At 35.5% G+C, this 20,835-nt stretch overlaps 2 protein-coding genes across 6 annotated transcripts in view; one reads left to right on the top strand and one right to left on the bottom strand.

Moving 5' to 3' along the window:
* LOC126753162 (RYamide receptor) overlaps positions 1 to 20,835 on the top strand; it is a 361,468-nt gene that overhangs the window by 151,425 nt on the left and 189,208 nt on the right. The gene's annotated exons all lie outside the window — the stretch shown is intronic.
* LOC126753319 (pancreatic triacylglycerol lipase-like) lies at positions 7,555 to 8,737 on the bottom strand. The gene is made up of 3 exons (XM_050464677.1): positions 8,698 to 8,737; positions 8,351 to 8,624; positions 7,555 to 8,278 (listed from the first exon to the last, which is right to left on the bottom strand). Exons 1-3 carry the CDS (start codon positions 8,735 to 8,737, stop codon positions 7,555 to 7,557), a joined length of 1,038 nt encoding a protein of 345 aa, XP_050320634.1.

Here is a 20,835-nt window from a genome sequence, read left to right as displayed (position 1 = left end):
GTACTTTCTTCTTCTTCTTAATTAGCGTAGACACCGCTTACGCGATTACAGCCGAGTTAACTACAGCACGCCAGTCGTTTCTTCTTTTCGCTACGTGGCGCCGATTGGATATTCCAAGCGAAGCCAGGCCCTTCTCCAACTGGTCCTTCCAACGGAGTGGATGTCTTACTTTTCCTCTGCTTCAAATACTTTCAGAGCTGGAGTGTTTTCGTCCATCCGAACAACATGACCTAGCCAGCGTAGCCGCTGACTTTTAATTCGCTGAACTATGTCAATGTCGTCGTAAATCTCGTACAGTTCATCGTTCCATCGAATGCGATATTCACCGTGGCCAATGCGCAAAGGACCATAAATCTTTCGCAGAACTTTTCTCTCGAAAACTTTCAACGTCGACTCAGTTGATGTCATCATCCAAGCCTCTGCACCATATAGCAGGACGGGAATTATGAGCGACTTATAGAGTTTGGCTTTTGTTCGTTGAGAGAGGACTTAACTTTTCAATTGCCTACTCAGTCCGAAGTAGCACTTGTTGGCAAGAGTTATTCGGCGTTGGATTTCCAGGCTGACATTGTTGGTGGTGTTTATGCTGGTTCCAAGATAGACGAAACAATCTACAACTTCAAAGTTATGCCTGTCAACAGTGACGTGAGAGCCAAGTCGCGAGTGCGACGACTGTTTGTTTGACGACAGGAGATATTTCGTCTTGGCCTCGTTCACTGCCAGACCCAGACCGATGATATCAATATCATCGGCATACGCCTACAGCTGTACACTCTTACAAAAGATTGTACCCGCTCGATTAAGTTCTGCAGCTCGAATTATTTTCCACAGCAGCAGCATTGTCTGAGACCTCGTTTGATATCGAACGGCTCGGAGAGGTCTTTCCCGATCCTGACGAAGCTTTTGGTGTTGCTCAACGTCAGTTTACTCAGCCGTATTAGTTTTGCGGGGATACCAAATTCAGACATCGCGGCATAAAAGCCGTTCCTCTTCGCTCGATAGAACCTTATACGCGATGTTGGGGAGGCTTATCCCACGGTAGTTGGCGCAGATAGTGGCGTCTCCCTTTTTGTGGATTGGGCAGAGCACACTTAAATTCCAATCGTTGGGCATGCTTTCGTCCGACCATATTTTACAAAGAAGCTGATGCAAGCTCCTTATCAGTTCTTCGCCGCCGTGTTTGAATAGCAATCCATCGGCCCCGCCGTTTTGTTGTTCTCCCGGCGGGTAATTGCTATTCGAACTTCTTCATGGTCGGGCAATGGAACGTCTGCTCCATCGTCATCGATTGGGGAAAAGGTGGTACTTTATAGTCCTCAAATATAACAATTAATGAAAGATACAGATTTGATCAATGTAATGACTGTTCTAGAAAGAGGATCGAGGAAAATTTTCCTGTTGATAGTCGAAAAATAATAAAATTTTGAGGTAATTGTGTAAATATATTTTGGCAAACTATAACTAACTCTCGTAACATATTTAAGTACCAAGTTAGTATACTTCCGTAATTATCTGGAGGCATTTTAGAATAATTTTGGTAACTAAAGTCAAGAGCAGAGAGGGCGGTTCAACCATTGTCTAAAAGTGGTGGAAGAAAGGTATAATTGGTCTTGAGATCGCCACATGATGGCCGATTACTGTTGGGTCTTAAAAAGAGATTATGAACAGGAAAATTGTAAAAGAAAAGCTCATAAAAGGCGTTTTCTTAGAATATAAGATATGTTGACTTCAAGTGTCTCTCTGTTTTCTTTCATGTACACTAATTTTTTACAGCAAAACTGATATTATAATTTTGTTCATGTTTTCTGATTTTTGTAAACAAAATCCTATATCTTAACAAGTAAGGAAGGGCTAAGTTCGGGTGTCACCTAACATTTTATACTCTCGCATGATAAAGTGACAATAATTTACATATTTTTTTATTTTGCTGTAAAATTAATTAGATTAGATCAATTTGTGTACTTTGAGCATTGAATTGTATTTTCATTTCCTAATGTATATATTATACAGAGAAGGCATCAGATGGAATTCAAAATAGCGTTATATTGGAAGAATGCGTGGTTGTGAACCGAGTTCACCCATATTTCGTACATGTCATAAGGGTGTTAAGAAAATAGTATGTACCAAATTTCATTGAAATCGGTTGAGTAGTTCCTGAGATATGGTTTTCGGTCCATAAGTGGGCGTCGCCACGCCCATTTTCAATTTTTGAAAAAAGCCTGGGTGCAGCTTCCTTCTGCCATTTCTTCTGTAAAATTTGGTGTTTCTGACGTTTTTTGTTAGTCGGTTAACGCACTTTTAGTGATTTTCAACATAACCTTTGTATGGGAGGTGGGCGTGGTTATTATCCGATTTATTCCATTTTTGAACTGTATATGGAAATGCCTGAAGGAAACGACTCTGTAGAGTTTGGTTGACATAGCTATAGTAGTTTCCAAGATATGTACAAAAAACTTAGTAGGGGGCGGGGCCACGCCTACTTTTCCAAAAAAATTACTTCCAAATATGCCTCTCCCTAATCCGATCCTTTGTGTTAAATTTAACTTTAATATCTTTATTTATGGCTTAGTTATGACACTTTATAGGTTTTCGGTTTCCGCCATTTTGTGGGCGTGGCAGTTGGCCGATTTTGCCCATCTTCGAACTCAACCTTCTTATGGAGCCAAGAAATACGTGTACCAAGTTTCATCATGATATCTCAATTTTTACTCAAGTTACAGCTTGCACGGACGGACAGACAGACATCCGGATTTTAACTCTACTCGTCACCCTGATCACTTTGGTGTATATAACCCTATATCTGACTCTTTTAGTTTTAGGACTTACAAACAACCGTTATGTGAACAAAACTATAATACTCTCCTTAACAACTTTGTTGCGAGAGTATAAAAACTATTCAATTAATTACAACCATATAGGTTAGGTTAGGTTAAGTTAGATGAAAACGTTGATTCTAAGAAGGATTTCATTTGAACAGCTTAGAACGCCGATCTGTTGTGGTACCTATAAACACCAATATACTGGATCATGAGACCTTTACAGATCGACAAAGTGTTTTCAGCCCATCGCAAATTTGTTGAGACGGCTAATATCAGTTTCGGCGATATCTTCTGGTTCGCCAAAGTAAGAATAGCGAGATATTTCAACCTCAGTTTTGCAAAGGCTGAACAATGGAGCACAAAGTGTCTGCATGTTTTCACCTCAACCTCTTCCATACAATTTTACCAAAACCATAAATCTGTGAGGTAACTTAATGAAATTTAGAAAGCACCTTTTTCGGGTCAATATTAAATTTAAGTCTTTCGGTTGGCACAAAAATATTGCTCCAGCTTTGAATCGCGAAGATTACGAGAGTATGAAATGTTTGGTTGCCCGCAAACTTTCTTCTTTCTTCATTCTATGTGCGTACATACATAAGTTCATTTAAGTGTGGTTTAAAGTAAAATCTCTTGAATATTTTTATACTGCAGAGAATTTGCATTGAACTTCACTTAAATCTGCCATTAAATGCAAAATATTTAAGCATAATTTCAGGCGCTATGGGGCGTGTGATGCAAATTTTATAAAATGCCTTATCTCTCTGTCGACAGTTATGATAATGTGTTGACGCACAAAAGGAGGAAGAAGGTTGACTTTTGCTCTTTACAGCGTACTTACTTACAGACATATTGCCTTAAATGAATATAAGTATGTACATACATATGTACTTATGCACATAGAGATGCCTGAAATAATATAATATGAGCATTGACAGACACACAAATAAAAATTAGTACATTCATAATTGTTTATATGCTTTATGTACGGGTATATACATACGTACATAATATGTTAACATATTTGAGAAAGAAATATTTGTGCATAATTACTGCAACACGCAAAAAAAGGAATAACTTCGACTTTTTATGCCATTTTGAGGCCATTAGATTTAAAATACACCAAAGAAAAATATTATCATAATTTAAAAAAATAGAGTTCGAAATAGAAATTCAAATCCATTTGAAATACAATTCTACTTTTCAAACTTACGGAAATATTTGTGTCATGATAGCTTTGTATGGTACTGCCTCATAGGCAATGACATTTTCATGAAAAGGTTCTCTGTTTGAAAATATCTCATCATTTTGTATACTCGCAGGTGAAGCTGAAATTTTACACCAGCACAGAACTAAAGTTTTTTCTTGTAGAATATTTCTTATTGTAGTTCTTGCAGACTTTAGACTTAGATCTTCAACGATTATGACACTTTGTGACAGTGAGGATTTCATGAAGTTCTTTAATTAGTTGTCTATAGAAAAGAATTAACTTTCTATAAATATATAATGGAAGATAAATGTTGAAACATTTAATAAAACCTTGTGACCTGCAAAAATTTCTTTATAATCTGTGGTGCCATAGAGCTAGCAACACCATTTAGGTATATGTATGTATTATAAAAGCTTGTTTATTTCTCTTTATCGTGTCAAAGGTATTCATTCTCAGTTCGTAGTAAATCGAGGTGTATCTCGTGCATATATGTATGTATAATAAAATTGCAAAAGCATCGAACTCTCTCTGCTTCTTCTATTGTGTAAATTTGTATACGGTTCATAACAAGGTGGTCAATTATACACAAAAGTGCAGTCCTCAGTTTGCCTTACGTAATATGGTATGACGCTATTTATATCCTGTTAGGTCGTTTACTTAGTATATTTTGAAGTGAAAACCTTCTAGGTGTACCCCCTGGTTGAATTTCTTTAGAAACAAATTTCTCATTCGCAACACCTAAAACATCTTTTTCTACCTTTTTCACAGAATTTGAGAATAAGGTCTTTCTTTTTCATGAAGGTATCTTGTCTAATGAAAAAGTTTTCCATACAAGGACGTAATGGGTTTCCTCGGGTAAAAAAAAGCCTTTTTCAACAATTTTTTCACATTTAAAAAATGAAATATTTTATTAAAATTTTATATTTCTACAAACCTAAACTATTCACAAAAAAATGTTGAATTTTTGGGAAAAAAATATGTTAATTTGGGCCATTGCGACGCCATTCCCCGTGACCCCTTGGAAAAAAAGATGCGCTCGGCTTGGCATATTAACTTCTTACAGGGTCATCTAAGGCGAATAAAATACGTGTTTTAGTTCAAACCTTAACTTAAAACTTAAACGAAGGAAAAAAAACTGAAAATTGAATTTTTGGCAGAGATTTTTACAAAAAAAATCAAATTTCCCGATTTTTTTTCTAATAGTTGCAATCGAAAAAAACCCTTCGTCCAAGTCTTCAAGAATTCAAGACCAAAGACTTGTGTAAAATTTCATGAAGAGCGGTTGAGTAGTTCTCGAGAAATCTTCGAGAAAAACGCGTTTAAAGATGGCGCACCTAGCCAAGCTAGCCAAGTTCTCAGTATCCCGGAAACTATTACTCTAATCAACTTCAAAATTTAGTTCAATATTCTAGAGGTGTTGTAGAATTTAATAAGGTAATAAAAAATTCGAAATTTTGAAACCCGCAAATCCATGTAACTTCTTAATTGTGACCGGTCAGTCTTTATAGCAGCTAAATGCTATATTGGTCTGATAGCCCGGTTCTGAAAAATAAGCAGCTTCTTGTGAAGAAAAAAATTTGTGCAAAAGTTCAGATCGATATCTCAAAAACTGGGGACTAGTTCGCCTATATACAGACAGACGGACCTGGTTAAATCGACTCAGCTGATATGATAGTGATTATTTACTTTTATATGGTATTTCAAGGGTCTCCGACCTTTTCTGCTGGGTATCAATAACTTCGTGGGAAACGTCATATACCCTGTTAAGGGTATAGAATCCACTTGCAATCAAACATTTTGTTATTTGCTTGAAATTTTAATTCGCAGTTATTCCGGATGAACTAATTTATGACGGTTGATTGTTGGTCATTGCAGCAATGCTCAAAGTACCGAATGCATTATGATAAGTGCTGTGATGCGATAAGGTTTTTAGCGAGTAATGAAGTTCTAAATTCCGCTCATTCGCATTACCAATCTTTTCATAGTGCAAAGGAACTCGCATATCAGTTTTCAAAATCATTCTGGTAATGTATATATATGTATATAGTTCTCTTGCCATATCGATTAATTTTATATGTTATAAACAACCATTAGTTCAACGAAACATTACGGTGAGTATTAAAAATGTTTTCCTGATCTAACGACCGATAGCTCTAAGTACAAGTTATCGGTCAAGTTTTACTGAAAATAAGCGAAACTTCAGAAAAATAAAAAGAGAATATTAAATGTGTGTGGATTATTTAGAAATAGTCATAAAGTCGAAAACGTGCCAAAGCGATAAGCATTTCTAAATTTTAGGTACCACATCAACAACAACGAGTCATTCATTAAGTTTTATTGCGATATTATTTATAAACATCTTAAAAAACCGTTTGAAATAAAATCAATATATTCACCCCAACTGACTCATATATCGATTTCAAATAAGAAAATATGCACCAGAAAATATCACTAAGAAACTTTTTTGATGTGTCTCACTCTTTGAGCTGCTTAATCGGCATAAGTTCTTTAAAATAAAGAAAATCAGTCTATGCTGTATATTGGAGACTCGTGTAATTCATAGACGCATTCATGAACAGTAGTATGTATGTAAATCTGACTACATATACATACAGTTAATCTGGCTAACATATTTTATATTAGTTATATTGTGACAAAAAAGTACCCGAAAATCGGAAATAAAACAAAAATATCTAATTATTGTTCAATATTTATTTTGTTGCCTTCAAAGCATTTCCCACCAGATGCAATATATGTACTTATGCTAACGTTTGTTCCAGTCCTCGAAACACTTTTCATAAGAACTTTTTGGGATGCCCTTCAGCCATGTTTTTTCTCTTCGATCAATATTAAACGGGTTCCACGGAGCAGCAATTTCAGAATAAGTATAACATAAACTTAACAAAAAGAGTTGCATTTAACCGATCTTATTTATATGTAGCTCCAGGCCACATATTTATCTGGAAAATATGTCGATTTAATTTCATTAAAAAATCAGATTTTTCGATTTTTTCTGTATAAAGTAGGCGCAATTCTGTATACCATGACGGGACAACTTGTACAAAGTTTTTTCTGATATCTTCATTGCGCACTTTTATTTAAATTGGCTGTGCGGTGTCATGACCGTTGTTCAATTCCCTCACTGAATTGAAAGTAATCTTACCGTAATAACTTCACTGTGAAACTTAAATCTTCTGTCACTTTTCTTAAGCAAGCTAACTGTTTTAAGTGGTCTTCAACATAAACTTTGGGAGGTGGGCGTGGCTTATATCCGACTTGACACATTTTCACATTGAAAAAGTATTGTTGGAGGAAAATGTTTCCAGCAAGTTTGGTTGGGTTGGCTTCATAAATTTTAGAGATAGGTACATAAAATCTATTGGGAGCTTGAGCGGACCCATTTTATTTGTTTTTGTAATAATACAACTCTTTCTTGTTTCTGTATTTTTATTTTTGTTCTTAAAAACAGAACTTTAGGTCTTATAAATATACTTAAAAATATGGCTTACATATAAATATTTCACACGTTTAAACACCATCGAAACCAAAAGGCGTAGAACTATGCACAGGTACATAATATTCCCCAGTCACCACATAAGCATTCGTCACTGTACCCATTTTCACACCACTGTAAAAGCTATCGCATTTATTGTTCACCGCTTTCTTATAGTCATCACAACGCATACTGGAGAAGTTATCACGAGCTACCGCTTCAGCGTAGTAAGAACAGGAGCATTGATGACTGCAGGCACCAGTTACATCTAAAGGACAACCAGGTTGGCTCTTACCACCGTTTGGGTAGAAAGCGCCCTTACCGATTGGTTTAAGGAAACCCAAAGTACCGCCGTTGGTCTGAATGGATTCGACATAATGAGCATCATTGGCACTCAAACGTTTTTTGGGTTTGTTGTAACTAAAGAGTGGTAAAGCTGGATCCAAACCGACTATAGTGTGTAGCAAGCCCTTCTTAGTATTCTTACCAGCATAACCGGCTACATGAGCACCCAAACTGTGGCCGATCACAACTGTTTCATCCAAACTCATCGCAAAGCTCTCGACCAAATAGTTGATCATGCTGGCCACCTTTTCTCCAGTCTTTGCTACAGCAGCAACAGAGGTGGCATAGTCGACAGAACGTGCGCGTGCCCAATCTACAATGATCACATTGTATTTTCCACTTGCCAACCAAGCTGCGCAGATATCTTTATTCATGTCAGCGGTGTAGCTCTGAATCCAACCGTGAATAACGAATCTGTAGTAAAATTAAAATTAATTAATTAAAAGTTATGCTCATATAGAGATACTTGATCAGTTGTTTGCATACCTCGTTGGATTGCTAGCATCGAATTCGGATTCGGAAATAGACTTGAAGGTTTCTGTAATCTTTTGTCCTTTTGACGGATTTCTGTTTGTGTACAAGTAGAAAGTTACTGGCACGGGTAAAAGACGACTCTGTACTTCTTCCTGCTTCTCCAATTCATCTAGCATTTGTTCACCCTCTTCGATTGAGACCCAAATGAAAGAGCCATTAGCCTGTGGCACATACCAACCATTCTCTCCGTTTATGCGTTCCTCTTCTGGAATGGGCACGGCAGCGACTAAAACGAGATTTTTATGAGTCTTGCTGGTTTCTATTCCTTTCAGTACTTTCTGTTGAGTTCGTGTAAATACCTGCTAGAGCGCAAACCGCCAAAATCACCAAGACTTTCATTGTTTAAGTTTAATGTTCTACTAATGATCTTTTGGGGAAAGTGAGACGATTTATATTCACTCGGAAACTTCGGTATCTAAGTGAAATTCACGATTGCATCAGATAAAAATTATTAGCTCATTCCATTGAATACGTTATAAGAAATGCTCAAAGTATTGATTACGTAGAAAAATATAGCATTATGTCTAGTATAACTGCGTTGCTTTCAACACATGCATTAATTAAATTATCAGATAAGCATTGAATGTTTCTGCGAAGTTATCGTTGCATTGCGGTCCGTTCGGTCAGACGTATATTGTGATATATGTATACATATGTATGTGAAATAGAACGTCTATTCCATCGTCATCGTTTGGGGAATCGGATTCGCCTCCTCTAGATGCTTTACTTTCACTGGCATTCAGCAGGCTGAAGAAGTGTTCCCTCCATCTCTGAACATCAGCCACTAGATTACCCTTTTGGGTCCTACAAGAGTATGCACAGGTCTTGAAAACTTCTGTTATTCGCTGCATATTTTCGTAGAATTTTCCAGCTGCACAACCTCTTTATACTCCCCCATCACAAATTTGCGGTCTGATGTCAAGTGCACACTAGCACGTTTGATCGTTGAAATTCGTCGTTAAAACCACCCCATTACAAGAATATAGTTGCCATACTTTGTGACAAAATGTTACATTACAACAAGTTTGATTATTTTCATCTTTTAATTTTTTTTTTTTTTTATTATTTCAATTTTATATTTTATTTTAATTTTTATTATGTTATTTTATTAAATCCTGAACAGGGTATATTAAGTTTGTCACGAAGTTTGTAACACCCAGAAGGAAGCTTTGAAGACCCTACAAAGTATATATGTAAATGATCAGTATGTTGAGCTGAGTCGATTTAGCCATGTCCGTCTGTCTGTCTGTCCGTCTGTCTGTATATATGTGTACGAACTAGTCACTCAGTTTCTAAGAAATCGTTTCGAAATCTTGCAAAGGTCATTTCCCTTCAATAAGCTGCTCATCGGACCACTATAACATATAGCTGAACGATCGGAATCAAATTCTTGTATGGAAAACTTCCTCATTTGAAGATATATCTTCACGAAATTTGGTATGAGTTATTGCTCATAGAAATAGTGTAATATCGGAAGAAATTGTTCAGATCGGCTAACTATAGCATATAGCTGTCATACAAACTGAACGAACGGAATCAAGAGCTTGCAGGGAAAACTTTCGCGTTTGACGTGGTATCTTCACGAAATTTGACACGGATTACTGCTTAAGGTAATAATATAATCTGCGAAAAACATGTTCAGATCGGATTACTATAACATATAGCTTCCATACAAACTGAACACGTAGATACTAAAAGAAATGCACCTGTGAAGGGTAAATTAGCTTCGGTGTAGCCGAAGTTAACGTTCTTTTTTGTTTTTTTATTTTATTTTATTTTATTTTATTTTTTTTTATTTTATTTTATTTTATTTTATTTTATTTTATTTTATTTTATTTTATTTTATTTTATTTTATTTTATTTATTTTATTTTATTTTATTTAATTTTAATTTAATTTAATTAATTTAATTTAATTTAATTTAATTTAATTTAATTTAATTTAATTTAAATTAATTTCAAGCATAATCTTAGGCGCTATGGGGCGTGTGATAAAAATTTTATAAAATGTCTTATCTCTCTGTCAACAGTTATGATAATGAGTTGACGCACAAAAGGAGGCAGGGCACTTGCCTTTTATCGGTCTGCTGCGAAAGCACTTTGTGGCATACTTATGTACGTACATAAATATCGCTTTAAGTGAATATGGGTACATATGTACTTACACAATAGGTGTAGAGATGCCTAAAATAATGTGCGCATAGACAGCCAAGCAAACAAATTCATGTATACATGCTGACAATTGTAAATGTATATGTTGCTACTGTGATGAATACTTTACTTAAATGTTTTTCAGAGCACCAATACTTGTGCAAATACACACATATATACGAATATGAATTGAAAGAAGGAAAGTGGTGTTTGCATATATGTATGTATACTCAAAAAAAAATTCCATGTGTAAATTTCATAACTTTCTGTGGCTTACGCCTTGTGAGTGTTGATGACTTTTCAGGCATGTATAATTTCACACCAACAAACATACACGTGTATATATTAGCTTTTGGATGTGGAAGAATTTTAAGTCTTTGATATGTAAAGCTTGTAGAGTTAGAGAACGTGGTTGTGGCTATATTAATAGCCGACTCATTTGCTTTTCACCCACAAATACGCGAATTCTCTCTCCTTCATCGTATTCTACCTCTCCAACAATAGAAATAGCGTAGACAAAGAAAATGGAAGCAAAATATTTAATTATGCAAACAGCGTAGGGAATTTTTTTTTCGTGGAAAATTACATTTGCAAACTGTTTAAAATGTTTTAAAAGATTTTTCCATATTCATGGTTTTTATTATCTCCTCTTTAACACTCAGTGCGCTGTGTTTTTAAGCAGATTTAAAGATATACTACAGATACTTCTTACTTTAAGTATCATGCTTTTAAAAGAGTCTCCATATTTATCGGCATTGTGATAGGTTCAAATAAATTGATGTTTTTAGTTAGCGCAGTTTGAATGGATTAAGTCAAATGTGCACCGCTTGTTCGATAATTTTAAATTTTTGAAGTTAATTTCTTATTGTCACTCTCATAGAAATCCTCGATTTTCACAAGTCTTTCTGAGACGAATTTTTCACCAGAATATCATTCACCATATTGAGGCGAAACAGCTAGTAATTCCAGGTATAAGAACCCGTCAACTAAGCTCATGAAGCTTTTAGCGAATCAATATCCATGTTTGTGGTCTAGCGATGTCCTGATGAAACTTAGTCCTATACCATTTGCCAAACCGGCACTCTTTGGCGATTGCTACCTTCACATGGTCAAATTACTGACAGTACAATTCCGAATCAGCAACAGAACTATCAGGATCAGAATCATAAACATTATTCACAATTTTAAATTCGCCTTCACTGAAAGATAACTCTAAAATGTAGCAAACTTTCTATTTGCTGACAAAAGATAGGGGTTATTAAAGATAGTAGACTTAAGGTTTTACGAACTATATATCTATAAAATACAAATTTGTAGTCACGAGAAATCGTGCGAATAGTTAATGTGCCTTGTTAATATTAAAACATCATACATTTACCTGAATTGATTAAAATTTAAGAAGAGTTAAGATAAAGAGATAAGTGAAAAAGGTATTCTCAGGAGCACCACGATCAGAATGTAGTTAGTCAAATCTAACCATTCTAAGCAATATACAGAAAAAAAGAATTTTATCACGAATGAATGATTTATTTTAATCGACAATGAATTTGGTCGATATAGCTGAGACTCTACCAAAGGATTAGATCGTGTATGGGTTTGAGTATGCGGAAGTCGGGGCAACGTGGGTTTTGCGCGAGGTCGCAATCTACCAAAAATCTCTTTTTTACTGTTCTCAGACTTCAATAAAAGGCAGAGACCAATTTAGATGCAGAATGCTAATGGTTTTAGAAAAATGGTATCGGAATGAGTCGACTTCTGTGTTGATTTATAAAGTCGTATTTTGGTAAAATTTTATTCTTCTAAAGGCGATGCGACCTTTTTAGTATTTCGACTAACAGTGTGGATCTCAAAGAATTCGTCGTTAGATTTCATTGATTCAATATTCATTAGGGAACACACTGATAGAATTATGTACTATGTTGTGATCAGTCGGTTTCTTTCTGTCCTACCAAGACAATCTTATAAATTGACAATATTTTTCTGATTGTCAGATAGTGTTTGTCATCTCGAAATATATTTTGCGTAATAGTATATTTTTTATTAAAAAAGTTAACCTTACGTTGTTGTAGCAGCGATATAAAACGTCAGGTTAATAATTTGGAGGAATGCTGACGAGTTCATAACACTTTGCCAGATAAAAATTCGAGTCCGTCCCGGTTGTCATTTGTTATGCTATAATACCCTTAAGAGGTGTATTCTTTTATAGCGAAAAATGGTTTTAAATTTTTTTTGTTTTAATTTTTATATTGTTTTGGATTGGTTAGTTTTAATGACAGCTTTATGCTATACTAGTCCGGTTGGAATAACTTGCTTGGACGTTGTAGTTTTACCTTAGATAATTATATATGTCAAATTTTGTGCGAATAAGTTGTCAAATAAAAAAAGTTTATATGCAAGACTTTTGATTAATCGGTCAGTTTGCAAAGCAATTATATGCTACAGTTGTCCGATATCAGTGATTTCGACAAATGAGCAGTATCGCGGTCAGAAAAAGACATTTGCAGAATTTCAGAAAGATATCACACGATATTAGTGGTCCATCGACCGGCCAAAAACATGAAATTATCTGCCTACCGAAGTGTTCTTTCAATAAGTGTTCTTGATTGATGCGATGTGTGAAAAGTGGCGCCGTCTTGTTGAAACCAAGCGTCGTCGAGATCACGAACTTCAATTTCAGGCATCAAATAGTCGGCATGGCCGATCTCGTTTGAAACCCAAATAGGGACCGATGACCCCCGTCGAGATCCCAGAACAGGGTATATTAAGTTTGCCATAATGTTCGTAACTCCCAGAAAAAAAAGTCGGAGACCCTATAAAGTATATATATAAATGATCAGTACGTTGAGCAGAGTCGATTTAGCCTTGTCCGTCTGTCTGTCCGTCCGTCTGTATATATACGAACTAGTCCCTCAGTTTTTAAGATATCGTTTTTGAAATTTTGCAAACGTCATTTTCTCTTCAAGAAGCTGCTCATTTGTCGGAACTTCCGACCGGCCCAGCTTTATAAACTTCGAAATCAATTCTGGATGCAAAATGTTTGCAGTATCTTCACCAAGATTTGAATGCAACAATGTAATCTCCAGAAATTGTCATATGCTATAGTTTGCCCCAAATGTGGAATTTTTGTTTGTTTATATACGAAAGTGTTTTTATAGATTGTAAAAATGGGCCTCTTGTTCAGATCGGTTAACTATAGCATATAGCTACCATACAAACTACTTGACAGTTTTTTCTGGATGAAGGGTCTTCGGTGTAACGTTTTTTCTTGTTATATGGATGAAATTCAGCTATGGCTGCAGCTATATTTCTTCATTGCGTGCTGGACGTGATCTATTCGGTCGAATATTATCCAGTAATCAATCCTGGGTCTCAAGTTGGGTGAGATTGTATGCGAATAGTGCGCTCAGCAGCAAACACACATTTTTTATAGAACCCATCCCATCTTGAGTGGAAGCTGCTACATATATACATACATATATGTGTTCAATTTTACCGGTCATCAGTTGAAAACCTGTGTTGCTTTGTATATGTTCCTTTCTAGCATACCCTGAAAGTATGTGATGGCCGTGGGCAACTTTTAGGCATTCTTATCAACAATCTTCCCCCTTTTTTCCTTACGAACTTCGTAAATATCTACAGTGGGACTTCTCTTTAAGTTAGGAGAGATTTTTAATATATTTAATAAATAAATTGGCCGCCAATATATCAGGACATCCAAAGCATGCGTGGGCATTTATTCGCTGCTTCAGACGTCGGAAGGTGCCTTCAAATATAAATAATGCAAAAACAAAAACAAATTACAAGAAAACGCACGTCAATTTTATTAATGTTTTATTAAGTGGAAAATTCATTTCCGAAGATATGGCCGAACAAATTGTCCCAAGAGAATGAGCCACCCAAAATAGAAATGAAAAATTAAAAGCAATCGCCTTAGTGTGTATTTTAGATCGACTCACCGGCGTGCGCACAAGTACTAGTGCAACAAACACGCTAATAAAATAATAAGAGAATAAGTTGTAAAATGCGAAATTGAAAACGCATAAACAAAGTGTTTACACACACTCTTAAAAATAATGGAAAAGAAAAGCACAACGCATCAATTGATAGACAAACCCAACTTGCGCACACACACAGGCAAGAGAGTGTTTAAAGTTCGAACTGCCAAATGCCCTTGGCGGGACCGCAGCCAAGCTGAAAATGTATTTGACAGCAGCGCCAAAATCTACGTCAAATTGTCGAAACTTGTGGTCGTGCTTTCGTATTACCAGTAATTGGCTGCGTAAGTAATGTTGATGCTCATCTTTGTTGTGTGAAATGCGGCGAAAGTCGCTTTACCTTTTTCAATATTTCGCACGAAAGCAATTTCCTTTCTTCTTTCAGAATGCTCGCTCGCTGCCCTTGTCTATTTATATCCCTTGCATTAGTGTGTCGTGTTTCAAGTCTTTGTATGTATGTGTGTGTTTATTGTGTTTGAGGGCGTTCCCAGGTTATAAAAATAAGCTAGGTTGGATTTCAGGTGAAATGAAAAAATATACACTCTCTGAAGTCAATATAAATTCGTATATAAACAACTTACATATACTTTATATGTTACATATACATAGTTACTACATACTTGCAAGGTGGAATTACCGAAAGAAACGGCTTTGTTACAGCGGATGAGAAGAAATTATTATAAATGACAATCGAAAATAGCAGAAAAGTTATTGCGCGGCCAGACAGAAGTACCGCTAAAAAGTACGAATGTAGACAAAACTGACACTTATTTCGGTATTCTGCTTGTCACTGATTGTCTTATGTCTCTAATTGTAGTATACTGTATAGTAGATAGTATACTGTATCTGCCAGAATACCAAAATGAGACTCCTGACTAACAGAGTCACTAAATTACAATTGTGACATGAGGCAATCGCGACAAGCAGAATACCGATATTAGTCAACAAAATATTATGGAAAAATGAATTATAGATTGAATTGAAACCAGAACAAGAAGGAAGAACTAAGTTTCGGTGTGACCGCACATTTCATACTCTTGCAACTTGCCAGGTTCAAAGCCAAGGAAATTCTTCTGGTGCAAAAGGTTTGTAAGAATTATGGGGTCTAGGACAAGTTTTCACCCGATTTTATGCATTTTACGCAACATAGATGCACCGTTATTAGAAAATACGCACTCTCACTTTTAGTAAAATAACTCATACAATTGCTGATGTATGGGGAATAAAGTCTACTGTAATTTCGAAAATCTTTCATTTATGTAAGTATGTGAGGGAATTGTCGGTCCGATTCAATCCATCTTTTACATACAAAAATTCTACAATTTGAAAGGGACTGTCTCTGAATTTCTATGCTATGTTTCATAGATTGATTGATATTTTCGTTAAAAAGTTCGCAAATTAAAATTCGGATACCGAATACGCGAGGACTTGAATGGTTTAGGTCTGATTTGGCCAATTTTTAGTTATAAAGTAACCTAGTTTAAGCGCGCTATTCGTGCAAGGTTTTATCTCGATACATTCACTAGGTCTTGATTTGGTTTCTGGCAGGTGAAAATTCAGAGGGAATTTATAGTTGGGTTATATGGGAAGTAGGAGTGGTTGAAAATCTGATTTCGTTCGTCTTTGCACTGAGGAATAGAAATATCAAGGTTACATTACACAACAAATCTAATAAATATCGGTTGAGTAGCTCTTGAGATATGGCTTTCCGACTAAATGTGTACGGCATCACGCCCATACTCAATTTTTTCATCTTTCAAACCTGTAATCCCTGCTGTGAAATTGAATGCTTCTGGACTATTTATTCATTGATTTATCTCGCTTTTAATAATTTTTAACGGACAGACAGTTACTCGGATATATATATATATATATATATATATATATATATATATATATGTATATTTAACCCTATATTAACTCGATAATTTTTAGGTGATACAAACAGCCGTTAGGTGAACAAAACTGTTATACCCTGTTGTCTGGCGCATTGAAGAAAATACCTTTCACAAATTAAAAAATTCTATAAAAGAACTTGATTTTGGTCGATCAGTTTGTATGGCAGCGTATAGTGTTCCAATATGGGGTTTCCGTTAAATGAGCAGTTTCTTAGGGATAAAAGAATATATGCAAAATAACAAATAAGTATTTGAAAACTGAGGGACCTGTTTGCGATAGATAGTCAGACTGAAAGATAGACGGAAATGGGTCTTTTATACATATTTTTATAGAATCTCGACGTTTCCTTATGGTTGTTACCAATTTCTTGTCAAACTTAATATACCGTTCGTGGTATAAACATACGTATGGAAATATACTACTGTGATCAAAAAGTAATCAAATCAATCAATAATCAATTTCAACCTCTTTTAAAAGAGCTACGGTCCAATAAAATGCACTTTTAATAACGCTTTTGCCATTCCTCAAAGCAGTCGGAATTTTTCAGCACCTTTTTCTATTCGACTTCATCTCATTAATCGTGTCGAAACGGTGTGACGCATTGCTCTTTGAGTTTGCTGAATAGTCCGAAGTCGCACGGAGGCAAATCAGGCAAATACGGTGGTTTCGGAACGTTATCAGTCGAGTTTTTATCAAAAAGTCACGAAAAAGTCAAGAATATATAATGATGCATTATCGTAATGAAGGAACCAGGAATTGTTCCTAATACTTTCTGCCATTTTAGACGAATAGCTTGATCCACACGCCGCATAACACTCAATTCTCCGTTAGCAGTCTGGCCCGGCGGAATGAATTCACAGCCCAAGACATCACCCAAATCGACTCACCATACTTTTTAATCACAATAGTAGGAAATTAGTTAAAATTTTTATAAGATTGCTTTTAAAAGCGGCCACTCTTTTGGAAGAAAATAAACAAATTGTTTTCGAGTATAAATTTTTGGTCAACAGTTCTTGAAGGCATATTTATTTGGGTTTAAAATCTATGAATTGCAACAAAATTCTTAACCGGTTAAAAGCAACCACTTTTATCAAAGCCTCAACCGTCTTTGCAATGTTTGCAACGGTTTAGCTTACTACTGGTATGTTTAAACGCTCAGTCCAGCCTTGAGCCCTCACAAAAGGCCTAACTTGAAAATTGTTTTTCTGGGAGTACCGAAATAGAACTCGAATTTCTCTTTATGACGTTGAATTAAATACAGGCGAAAATGTATATTTGTACGTGGTCATTCTGATCTTTGGAACCATTTTTTCAAGGGAGCCTCAACGGCTGACGGTGAGTCGAGAACTGAATGCTATCTGAAATAAAAACGAAATTGACAAAAATTTAAAAGCTTTTACCAAGCAAACAGTAGTACTCGTAAACTGTTGAAAATATATGTATATAAACTAAAGAAGATCCGATGGCGTTTAACAAAGCTTGCACTTAAAAACACAGAAATTGGATTGGCTTCTGTATGGAATTTTTAATTCAATAAATTTTATAAGAATTGTTAAAATAAAAGTATCATAATGCAGATGTTAAATAAGGTTTATAATTTTGAATATTTTTGAAAAGGGTTTCACCTGCCCTTTCGTTCATTAATACAACAAAATAAATGCAATAGAAAATGGACAAAATGGAAAATGCTTGAAAATTTAGTTCGAATATGTTATTGAAATAAATTAAAATTTTGAATTTTTTAATAACTCAGCTTAAAATAGATTTTAATATTTTATTATTTTCTACTTTGAACGAATTTCAGAGAAATCATGAATTTCCGTTACATTTTTCGGATTAGTTGTGTTAAACTTTTCTTACCTTTTGCTTCTATCTCAATTTAATTATATTTGTCGAATTATATTGAGATACAAAATATTTTACCGTAAGGCTAAGTTTCATATTCCAACTGAATCGTGGTACTTTTAGGATTTTTAGGCTTCTTATATGTTTTCGTTTCTTTCAATTTTCAGTCTATTTAACTCTAACTTAAAATTAATTAAGAGAACTATGTTTATAGTTTCACAATTCTTGGGAGCTTCTCCATTTATTAATTAAGTAAATACCTTTGAACCTACTGAGGTCATGTCAATATGATTGCTATTGTGCGGGTGGTCGTTGACATTGTTCATAGTAAGTATTTGTGTAAAGTGTTAGCGAACGAGCTTTACCAGAGAGCATATTTACAAGTGTGGTGGCTTTACATGCAATGCATGTCATCAAACATACAAGTACATATTTACATACGAGTATGAATGTAAGCAAGTAGCATGTGCGTGCCACCCTCAGAGTGCTTGTTGTTTACTATTTTGGTATGGAGTCAACAAACGTCCCAGCTGTCACACAGCCAATCAAACTGACAGACAACGTTTGTGCTCTCAAACGGCCCCTGGGGCTGAATTCACCTGACGGCCGTGTGTTTTCGCTTGCGAAATATTTGGGTTGCCTGTTTATTAACACCAAATACTTGTAAGACGTAGAGGTTCATTTAATGCTGCCAGTTAAAGCGAAAAGGTAGCAGGGTTGGCTTAAGGAATAATAATGTAAGCTCTACTTAGTGCGGTCGAAATTGTAAGCAATCAATTTTGTGGAAGATTTAGATTATTGGTGTTCCATATGTGGGTATCTGTGGATGTGATATGCTCAAAGTTCCCGCGTTAAATACAAAACTGCAGTTAAAAGTATAAAAAAACCTTAGTAAAATTATGATAAATGGTATAAATGTATATATGTGACCTGGTCTACAGAAAAAGGGCTTAGGTGTCAAAAAAAAAGGAGAACAATTAATGAGATAACGAGAAACTGACGATTATTTTTAACAGCTTTTCCCAGAAAACTAGTTTTCGCAAGTTAGCTCCCTTTTCATAGACCAGGTCACATATACTTTTACAAATGTCCACCTTGGAACCAGCATCAACACAAACAACAACGTTTGTCTTGAAATCCAATGCATAATCAGTCTTTCCAACGGGTGCTACCTTTGGACAATTGAAATTATGTCTCTCATCATTCCAGTATCGCTATATGGTGCGGAGATATTGACAAAAACTTCATCTGATGAGTTAGTCTGAGGCAGTGTTCGATAGAAAAGGTTTGCGAAATATTTATGGCTTTTTGCGCATTGGCGAGGGTGAATACTGCAGTCGATGGAACGATGAGCTGTACGAGATATACGGCGACATTGACATAGCTTAGCGAATCAAGAGACAGCGGCTACGCTTGGCAAGGTCATGTTGTCCGTATGGAAGAGAGCACTACAGCTTTTAAGGGTTTTCGATTCGGTACCCGCCGATAAAAGCAAGGGAAGAGGAAGGCCTATACTCTGTTGGGGAGATTAGGCGTAAGGACCTTGCTGCACTTGCTACCTCGTAAAGAACAAACGACAAGGGCGCTGTTGTTAACTCGGCTATAAACGCGTAAGCGGTGTCTACGCCAGTAAAGAGGGAGCTATATACAAATATATGTATATACATATGTACACAAATATAGTACTGAATATAATATAGAACATAATAATCACGCGAATTACAACAAACTCAGATAAACTTGCTCCGCATTTTATCGATCTCACCTTTCCTCCGTTACCGCTGCACTTAGTCAAACATAAATCTACTATTGGTAATATAATTCACCTTTGTCTCTCTTTTTAACTAGCCACTTAATTAACTTAATAAACCTTCTTTAATGACCATTAGTTATAGCCGAGCGCCAAGAAATATGCAACGGCTTAGATAATAAACCCACGGTAGACACAATAAATTGTTGGTAACACTCTGCGCTATCTATTACCGGCTAAAAGTAATAAACAATGCAAAAAAGTATGCAACGGTGTAGTGCCGAGCTTGTACCGGCATTCGTGTTGCAAAGAAACGCAAGTCAAGTGATTAACCACAGTGGCGTGACGAGGGAAAATAAATTAAAGTGCCGAAGTCAAAATTATGAACATCGAGCTAAATGAATCGAATCATACACATACATATATGTATATGTATGTACATATGTATATATAGAATCTATTATATTTTGTATATAAATAATATATTATACACACATATATACATATATATATTATATAAATAAATCTATACCTACATATGCTGCTTCGAATTTATTGATTATTACTACTAATCACTACCTACATAAATCAATGATAATAGATATAGAAGATTGATTTCATTATGTCGCCTGTCGGTACAACGGATAACTCGAATAAAAATAAATTGTGATATCTTGCTGGAACTTCATATATCGAAGCCGTATTCTCTTGTACCTGATAAAGTTGTTATTGTTAATTGGCGAAATGACTCTGGTATCACGCCTTAACCGGGGTTGTTTATAAATATAAGATGTGCTAT

This window comes from Bactrocera neohumeralis, chromosome 2 (assembly GCF_024586455.1).
Source record: "Bactrocera neohumeralis isolate Rockhampton chromosome 2, APGP_CSIRO_Bneo_wtdbg2-racon-allhic-juicebox.fasta_v2, whole genome shotgun sequence".
Lineage (NCBI taxonomy): Eukaryota > Metazoa > Arthropoda > Insecta > Diptera > Tephritidae > Bactrocera > Bactrocera neohumeralis.
This window is presented reverse-complemented; position numbering and strand designations above follow the sequence as displayed.

Excerpts from the sequence above, each read along its gene's own strand:
- LOC126753319 (XM_050464677.1), bottom strand. The coding sequence starts at position 8,737 with ATGAAAGTCTTGGTGATTTTGGCGGTTTGCGCTCTAGCAG. Across the intron at positions 8,625-8,697 it reads GGCGGTTTGCGCTCTAGCAG|TCGCTGCCGTGCCCATTCCA; the intron begins GTATTTACACGA and ends ATCTCGTTTTAG. Across the intron at positions 8,279-8,350 it reads GATGCTAGCAATCCAACGAG|ATTCGTTATTCACGGTTGGA; the intron begins GTATGCAAACAA and ends ATTTTACTACAG.